This window comes from Halictus rubicundus, chromosome 3 (genome assembly GCF_050948215.1).
Source record: "Halictus rubicundus isolate RS-2024b chromosome 3, iyHalRubi1_principal, whole genome shotgun sequence".
NCBI lineage: Eukaryota > Metazoa > Arthropoda > Insecta > Hymenoptera > Halictidae > Halictus > Halictus rubicundus.
Genome location: NC_135151.1, coordinates 9126507 through 9135325, shown reverse-complemented (window position 1 = coordinate 9135325; position 8819 = coordinate 9126507). Strand labels below are relative to the sequence as shown.

At 37.3% G+C, this 8819-nt stretch overlaps 1 protein-coding gene across 1 annotated transcript; it reads left to right on the top strand.

Annotated features, from left to right (window-relative positions):
• Nucleotides 1-783: 783 nt before the first annotated feature.
• LOC143352213 (uncharacterized) lies at nucleotides 784-5099 on the top strand. Its single transcript, XM_076784542.1, has 5 exons — nucleotides 784-811; nucleotides 882-940; nucleotides 1895-2065; nucleotides 3515-3718; nucleotides 4809-5099. Exons 1-5 carry the CDS (start codon nucleotides 784-786, stop codon nucleotides 5097-5099), a joined length of 753 nt encoding a protein of 250 aa, XP_076640657.1.
• Nucleotides 5100-8819: the final 3720 nt, after the last annotated feature.

Below are 8819 nucleotides of genomic sequence, written 5' to 3'. Positions count from 1 at the left end.
TTTTTAAGTTGATTGTATGGTAAGCACGTTGACAACAGTAAAAGAAAATCTTGGATTAAAAACGCTTCTAGCTCACTCTTATTTTGCTTAATAATCTGTCAGATATGTACTACTGAATGTGTTACATTTAGAGTGAGGATTTCATGCATTTATGACGAAAATGAATCGATCAAATTTAAAACAGTGAAAATATTCCAAGAATTTGGAAATACTACTACAATATTTTCGACTTGTTAAAATGATTAAGGGGAGACATAAATATATAGGGCAAGGGATCCAATTACTGTGGGGGTACCGATTACTGTGCCTATATTAATATTACTTATTTTTAAAGCATAATGAATATTTAAAAAAAAGCTACATAACATATATATTAATATTTCTTAATATTTATTATGCTTTAAAAATATGTATAATTAATATAGGCACAGTGAGTGGTACCCCACAGTAATTGTTCTCCCTTACCCTATGCAGAGTCTCTATCTTGCAGTGAACACAGTTTTCATTTTGCATGAACATCCGCAGTCCAGCTATAATAAAACACAGGTGTTGAAAGCAATGAAATAATATTTGAAAACTAATTTATTGTGGAATGCTCGAAAGTAATTTGAAGTCGAGCATCTCGATATGCAAAATTCGATAGAGTCGCGTTTCATTTTGTTTCCCTTGTCGACGTACATCCCCACACCATATCATAATAATACTATAGTAATTTGACAGCTCGGTATATGATGATTTATATGAACTACAGTCCCGCGTTCACCTAAATTAATCGCCTGCAGTATGTACTTGCTTTATATCGTCTATATCGGTGAGTTCTCCCAGATATTTAGCGACTCATCCCCCCATAACCAAAATAACCGCGCGTTATTTCGTTATAGTAATGCTGATGATTGAGAACCTTGATTGCGGAAGGTATCATAAGATTCCAGTTAGCGGGGTAAGTCCAACACCCACTTCCGGTCACTCGTTTCCTGGATTTATATTTTCGTATATCAAATCATATATTCGATTAACCTCCAACAATTTCCATTTTTATTTGTTATCACTAGACAACGGATTTTATGCATTTATGACAAAAATGAGTAGGTATGATTCAAGACAGTGAAAATATTAGAAGAATTTTAAAATACCGTTATGTTATTTTCAACCTATTAAACATATTAAGAAGAAAAATAAATTTTCATTTCACTCCAGTTTGTTGCAATTCAGGCAGAAAATTTTTATTTTGCATAATGATCCGCTTTCTAGTTATCACGATGCCAAGGCCTCTAGACTGCAACAATAAGGATTTATGGCAAAAATTAGTGGGATAAACATAAAACAAAGCATTAGAAACATGTAAGAACGTGGTCACGTTATTTTCAAATGATTAAAATTATTAGCAGAAGATAGAAATTTCTATTCTCTTGTGAACGATGCACGAATATTTTAGTTTGCATAAAAATCAGCAGTCGTCAGCTTGACATTCTACAGGGTAAGGGACCCAAGTACTGTGCCTGTATTAATCATACTTATTTTTAAAGCATAATGAATATTAAATTTTTTCCATTAAAATCAGTTAATACATATGTTATATATTTCTTTTTTAATATTCATTATGCTTTAAAAATAAGTATAATTAATAGAGGTACAGTAATTGGTACCCCCACAGTAATTGGATCCCTCAGCCTATATGGTTATGTAGAAATATGAAATTGCACAAAAATAGATAGCTTAATAGTGATTGTCTATTCTAAATATCTTGAGCGATTATAACATATTTGGTCAACAATTGTTTTTCAGTGTTTTCGTTTGAACAGGTCCAAGTATTTCGACACTTATGTCATGACGTCATAAGAATGATTTTATATTAACTTCGTCTCTGAATTTTGTGGTTCTTGTGTTTCGTTAGAATCCGCGGGAGGTGCGTTACGTGAATGGAGAGAACGGGGGTCACACTTGTCGCAACAGTGATAAGAAAACTCCGGAACAAAAAAGCAGCAGCCTTGCACAGAAAGCTGCGCAGGAAGCCAAAGCTGCCTCAGATGCTCAGAACATTGCTGGCCAGCAAGCCGCGCATCAAGTATGCTTATTCCCATGCCATATAATAGATTTTATAGGAGCCATTACGAATTGTTCGCAAAAAAGGCTCCATAGTTAAAAACAAAAAACACTATTCGCATTTGTAAATTTTGTATCTTACTTCTTACATCAATTTACATCTATTTCATTGGATTAATTATGATATAAAGTGATAATCAAGATTAGGACATGCTATTTATAATAAATATATTATAATAATAGAAAGCGAACAAATTTGTGGCAAACCTTTTAATTCTTGCAAAATCGAAGCAATCGTAGTAGATCCTCAAACAGGAAATTATACGAAATGAGGGGTTTATTATTTATTCAATTCGAGTGTTTCGTGTTTCTTAGATGTGTGAATTATTAAGTCTGAATAGATTTAATCTGTGTAATGGATACGGTTTTCCCATTCGCGCGATTCCTTGCGCGTACATGGTTTTCGCATTGATTACTGTTACGCAACAAATCGTTACACTATAATTCCCACGGTGTGACCGATCTACAACTATAATAATTGGTACTCTAATATCGTGCTGATTCTCGCGTTGGAATCTATAGGGTTCTATTCTTCATTCCTGTGAGGCCAATTCTTCACTTCGCGAGAATAATTTTGCGTTTGTAATGACATTAGAATTTGCATTGATAACGGTGGTGTAACAACTATGATTTATATCCCGTTTGAAGCGATCATTTTTTATGGGCTTTTAGATTGAAATCAGATCAAGAATTAATAGGCCTGCGATTTTGGAACTTCTTTTATATGTTCATTGAGTATTCAAAAAACGAACATTGCTTTACTGTATGCCAGTGATGGGCACGGTAGGGGCCCCTCAAACGCCTGCTTCTCCCACCAACCTCTCTTTCATGCAGAGCGCGCACCTTCGTCGCGTTTGCTGGTATCTCGCGTCTTCGTTGCCCCACGGTAACGGCACTTACTGGAACGGGACAGTGGGCCCAAAAATGCCCACCCCTGCTGTATGCTATTGTTTTACATTTAGAATGATATTCAGGCATTTATTAAAATTTTGCTGCAAAGCTGTACGATACATGTATTTTTACATATTTGTATCTGTATAAAACAATTCCTAAAAATCACGTTTGTCTTTGTAATCATGTTTGTGCCAAATGGGCATAATTCTTTTACAAAATGATTACATGTTACTTGCAGCATTTTATTTTCAATGGCTACTAAATATCGAAAAAAAAACACAAATTTACCAGTCCTTTAAAATCTCCAAAATGGCGACCACACGTTTCGACATTCTTTGGAAAACAAAAATAAATGCAATTGATTAAACGTAAATTTCTGACGCAATAAAAAGCATTTATTTGTTTCAACGTACAAAGTGAGAGAAGACTAGAAGTTTTAAAGTCAATTTTTGTGAGTAACAGTAGAAATATATTTAAATGTTCTGTGAAAATTACCGAAGTACGACTTGATGTTCAGGTGAAAACGCAGCTGGCCGAAAAAGCAGTGCAGGCGGCGAAAGCTGTCGACGAAGTACTCTCGCGAAAAAAGTTGTTGGTGTCAGAGTTGCAAGAAGAGGTAAAGGAAGCTCAATCGGTCGTGCAAGAAGAGTCTTCATCTTTAGAGCGCGAACAAACGAACGTCAACGCAGCGGTGCAAGCTGCGCGTCAATCTCAAGACCAGGTAATGTACTCAATAAAACACTATGGAATACCTTAGATCCCTTACATGTAGGCTGCGTAACTTTAACGTTTGTAATTTACACATAAAATTACAAAATATCTTTAATATCTCTTGTATGATATCGTTCACAAATTTTCTGCACAGGAATCAAATTATTGATAAAGAAAATTAACGCGTTTTAATTTGATTAAAAATGAAAGGGATTTGCATAAAATTTTGTGACCTAGTAACAAGCTGAATGCATTGCAAACACGATCCAAAGTACAATGAATAGACTGCAGATTTGATATATCCGCAGGTTATGTAAATCTGTGAAGCACAACAAAAAACCTGCCTGACCAAGGATTAGTAACTTTCGAACTACGTTTGCAACTGAGTAGGACTCTTAATTGCAGAGGCACATTTTTCTCCGAGATTCTGAGTCGGTAGAGTTATAATTTATGAACAATGAAATTAGTATAAGAAATTGTTCTTCCAAATTATTCCGGAGCGCTTACACAACTGTGCAGACCAAACAGAACCAAATAGAAAATTCTTGTCATGATCAGACTGGGGATTTTTATAAAACGAATTAAAAAAAATACGTAACTTAATGACAATTCGTTTCCATTATTAGAGATTCTATATTGTTTCGAAAAACCTTAAAAAAGTCACTTGAAATATCACTAACCCCCATCGAATCCTCCGAGCGCAAACTCGCCCATTTTCTTTTTCATAGATACAGTAAAGCGTTTCATTTATTTCTGTTCCTATCCTGGCGTTATAAAATTGGTGAAATATTATCCCCAGGATCTCTTGTGCAATTATTTCTGAAGTCTCGGGAGACCGAGCCGCTGTAAACGCATGAAAATCCGCAGTCTGATCCCAACGCTCTACCAAAGCCTCTCGAATTTCTTTCTGCATTCCCATAATAGACCGATCAAGACCGTTGATCTCCCGATCGTGTATTGAGAAAGTTCCGGCGTGAATCACTGTATTATTGCCGCGCGTAATACACGACCTTACGGGTTCCGCGAAACAATTCCTCGGATTATTTATTCGCGCGCGTCGATCACATAGCTGTGTTCTGTTTCCATGGGTTCGAGCGCAGCTAAAGACGCTGACACACGCGGTGCAAACGGCCAAAGCGAACGCAGCGAATGCGCAGGCAGCCGCGAACGGTGCTCAAAAAACCATGCGAGAGAAAGAGGAATTGTTGGACGCGGCGAGGAGGCGGGTTGAAGAATTGTCGAATCAGTTGAAAGTCGCTAGGCAAGAGCTCACTAACACGAACCGGGCCGCTGCCAAAGCGAACGCCGCCGCCACCGAGGCGAAAGTCAATGCTAACAGGAATAAAAGGCGACTGGAGAACTTCAGGAGGATGAGAGTCATGAAACGGTAATTAACTTTATGTCGTTATACCAGGAACACAATCGCGTAACAGCGAAATTGGTCCGGGCTAGATGACGTGTTTCGATCACCCTGGAAATACCCAATGATTAGAAAAGCAATTTAATATCTAGACCAGAGCTGTTCAGCGTCTGCCCGTACGGGCAACGATTGTCTTGCCCTGGGCGTACGCAGAACCACGGGCACGAAGCCACGCCACTGATGGCGAGGCTGTATGTGTTTGCCACACGCATTGTCACAGCTACATACAGTCGGCTTAAACGCTTGCCCGTAGCTGTGCCCACGGTCGGTGTCGCCAGATCAAGACTCGTGTCCCCACTCTAATTTCCCCTTGTACCGCGCCATTTCCCACGCTTCCTCCGCGGCCCGGTCACGTGACGCGTTCCGTCTCTGTCGTGCATGTGTTTCACAATGTCTCATGACTAATCTAGTACTAGAGGATCTCTCTAGTATAGAGAGGATAACTTTTCCCCTCGATTCCCTCCCCACATCTGGCGACTCATAGACGACTAATAGACATGTTGAGCAGCTCTGATCTAGGCTATCAAGTGCTTGCTATTAGCATCCTCTTCCTTAACTATACTGGTACCACTGAACAAAATTGGACTATTTTATTGAGCCTTGATCTGGTTAGTAATTTTACGTCGTTCCCGGGAAGTTAACGCATTTTAGACGTCGTGCTTCGATGACCCTAATTTAACCTTTCGAAGCTCTTTTGACTCCAGAATGCGGACCTTCGATCTAGAACATTTTCGTTATGTACGATCTGTTTTATTTTAAAAATACGAAATGGAGCGGATTGGTTGAACACATTTAGTAAACACAAAGACATTTAGTGGTGTAAGAATCGCATCGAATTACAGCATTTTCTATTGGTGCTTCAAAGGAGACGAGGACAAAGGGTCGAGTGCAACGATTCATTGTTTCGTCGCAAAAAAATTAATCCAAGTAAAAGAAGAACTTGCAAAGAATTTTCATCCGTCTTTTTAGAAGGGACACATGTGTTCCAAGGTCGCGAAAAGGCGAAGGAGTTCCGAAGAAAGTTAGACGAGGCACACAGCAACTTAGGCTTGGTACCCACAGAGGTTTGATCTTCGATAGTTGTGTCATTGTTCTTCCGGAACAGCGATATCTGTCTATCTACACGGGATCTTGCATTGTGAACCTTTCATAGGTAGCTCTACAGGGTCGTCCACTTAAGACGGAACCATTCAACGCGAGGACAAACGCGAATGGCAGCGTGCGACCTCTACACACACTACCACGCGCGTCGAGCTTGCAACGTTTCATGCTTGTCAACTCCCTGCGACAGGATACGATGCCAAAAATGGATTCTGATAGTTTTTCTCACTCCAACCCGGCTCACCTGGTTCATTATCACCCGATTTATTACGTGCTTAGCCTCGTTTCTAACAGGGACATGAGTATAGCTGTTCGGTGATGTTTCTGTTACTATTAGACTGTGGATCTTTAGGCATTTATGGCATATTGAGATTTGTAAACTACGAGGAAACGTCTATATTAAGTTAGTGTTTTGCATTTTATTTTTGCCTGGAGGAATCTTCCGGTAACCGAAAGACATTTTTTATTTATTTTACTTTTCGTAAAACAACCTATGAAGATTTGCAATATTAGGAAACGTCTAGGGTAAGGGACGCAATTACTGTACGGGTGCCAATTACTATGCCTATATTTATTATACTTATTTTTAAAGCATAACAAATATTAAAAAAGAGATACATAACCTTTTATTATGCTTTAAAAATATGTATAATTAATACAGGCACAGTGATTGGAACCTCCGCAGTAATCGGGCCCCGTAACCTGTATTGACTGAAATTAGCAGTTTTTATTTCATTTTGGTCTGGAGAAATCGTCCAGTATCCCAAAGTAAATTTTTGTTTATCCTGCTTTCATCAACATAATTTATGAAAGTAGTTATCATATTATGAACGTAAAAAATTCACTTTTTCTTCACTAATGTTTCAAATTTTTGTTATTAGTCCTGACTGTGCCAAGAAATAATATCAATTAGCGTATAATAGTATTGATGAATAATAGTAATTATAGTAATTGCCAGGAAATGTTTTCCCAATTAAAATGGGACAGAACGAAATACAGATCAGGTACCACCGTAATCAAATAATTATTCGAACCTATTATCGTGCTTGATTTCGTAACTTTGTAAATACGACTAAGTAAGACTTGTAAGTTACGACTTCGCATAAATGTAGTAGTGTCACGTTGTTGCGGATGGCCTTTGTTTTCGCCTACACGGCTCATACGAACTATGAACAGTCGCGTTATGCAGATGCTTCTGTCTTTCGTTCGGAAATAAGCATTGTCACTCTGACAGTGCACTGCTGTCTCTGTGTTTCTGGAAATGACTGGCAAAAGTTAGCTTTTGTTTGATTGACAGTCAAGTCTCCCCACAAAAAGTAGCATTTCTTTTTCGGTCAACTTTTTACGCGGTAGATTGCATTCATCGAACCGTATAGATGGCGACAAACTACAAACTTATGAGAACAATGGAAAACAGTAAAAAGCATAAACAAATATGTCAAGGTCTACTTCATCGAACATTCATTGCAACGATGATAGAGCCACACGATTCTTTCATTTAGCTTGTTGCAGAAAGTACTGTTCTTGAATATTTATGAAACGGTGCATACATTTTAGAAAAATGAAAATGATCGCGAAGCTAGAAACAGCATTACCTGTTCTCATTGTTTAGCCTTTATGAACATAATTTCTCGATCTACAGTCCAGTGACGGAACTATTTTTAGAAAACGATAAAAAAAGTTGATTTGCTCCGTTTTATTTACTTCCTAAATGTAACGGGTTATCCTCTTGGACTCTTGAATTCAATGATTCCCGTAAGGCTGAAAGTTCATATTTATGTATGTTTCGTCGTTCTCGTACCCTGTCAATCATCGTCAATTATCTTGTCGCCGGAGGTACGTAAAGTAATGACGCGATAGCAAATAAATAGAACAGAGAAACCGCTTATAAACTCTAAACTTTTTTAAGTGTCTTTCTTAAGTAAACCTTTTTTTAAGTGAATTAAAATGATCGCTCGGAAATCGCTACTCGGGTAAGGGACCCAACTACTGTGGTGGTACCAATTACTGTGCCTATATTAATTATTATCATTTTTAAAGCATAATGAACACTAAAAAAGAGATATTAAATTTTTTCATTAAAATCAGTTAATATATATGTTGTATATGTCTTTATTAATATTCATTATGCTTTAAAAATAAGTATAATTAATAGAGGCACAGTAATTGGTGCCCTCGCAGTAATTGGGTCCTTACGGTATAAAATTATTACTTTACAACTTAGCTAATGAGAGTCTATATCTTTGATTACTATAGTTGTCTTACTCTTTTTACAGATGCGCACACGATCAAAAATGAACGATGACCACCAGTTCCAGAAAGCGTACAAAAATATTATTTGTAATACTTATTAATTAGATGTAAATTTACACTGCAACCTCAAAACTTTGTGACAAATGGGGGCCTGAATGATTCTCATAAATGGAGATCGACGATGCGAGAATCGATAAAGATATGAGAAATAAATAAATAACTATCGTAAAACTTTTGTTCTGAGAATTTAAAAAATCATAGAATAAGTATCCAGAAGCTTTCTTTAAATCGTTGAAATTTGTAAAAAATTATACACAAGATATGGTGGATTGATTTT

Excerpts from the sequence above, each read along its gene's own strand:
- LOC143352213 (XM_076784542.1), top strand. The coding sequence starts at position 784 with ATGTACTTGCTTTATATCGTCTATATCG. Across the intron at positions 2,066-3,514 it reads GCCAGCAAGCCGCGCATCAA|GTGAAAACGCAGCTGGCCGA; the intron begins GTATGCTTATTC and ends CTTGATGTTCAG. Across the intron at positions 3,719-4,808 it reads CGCGTCAATCTCAAGACCAG|CTAAAGACGCTGACACACGC; the intron begins GTAATGTACTCA and ends GTTCGAGCGCAG.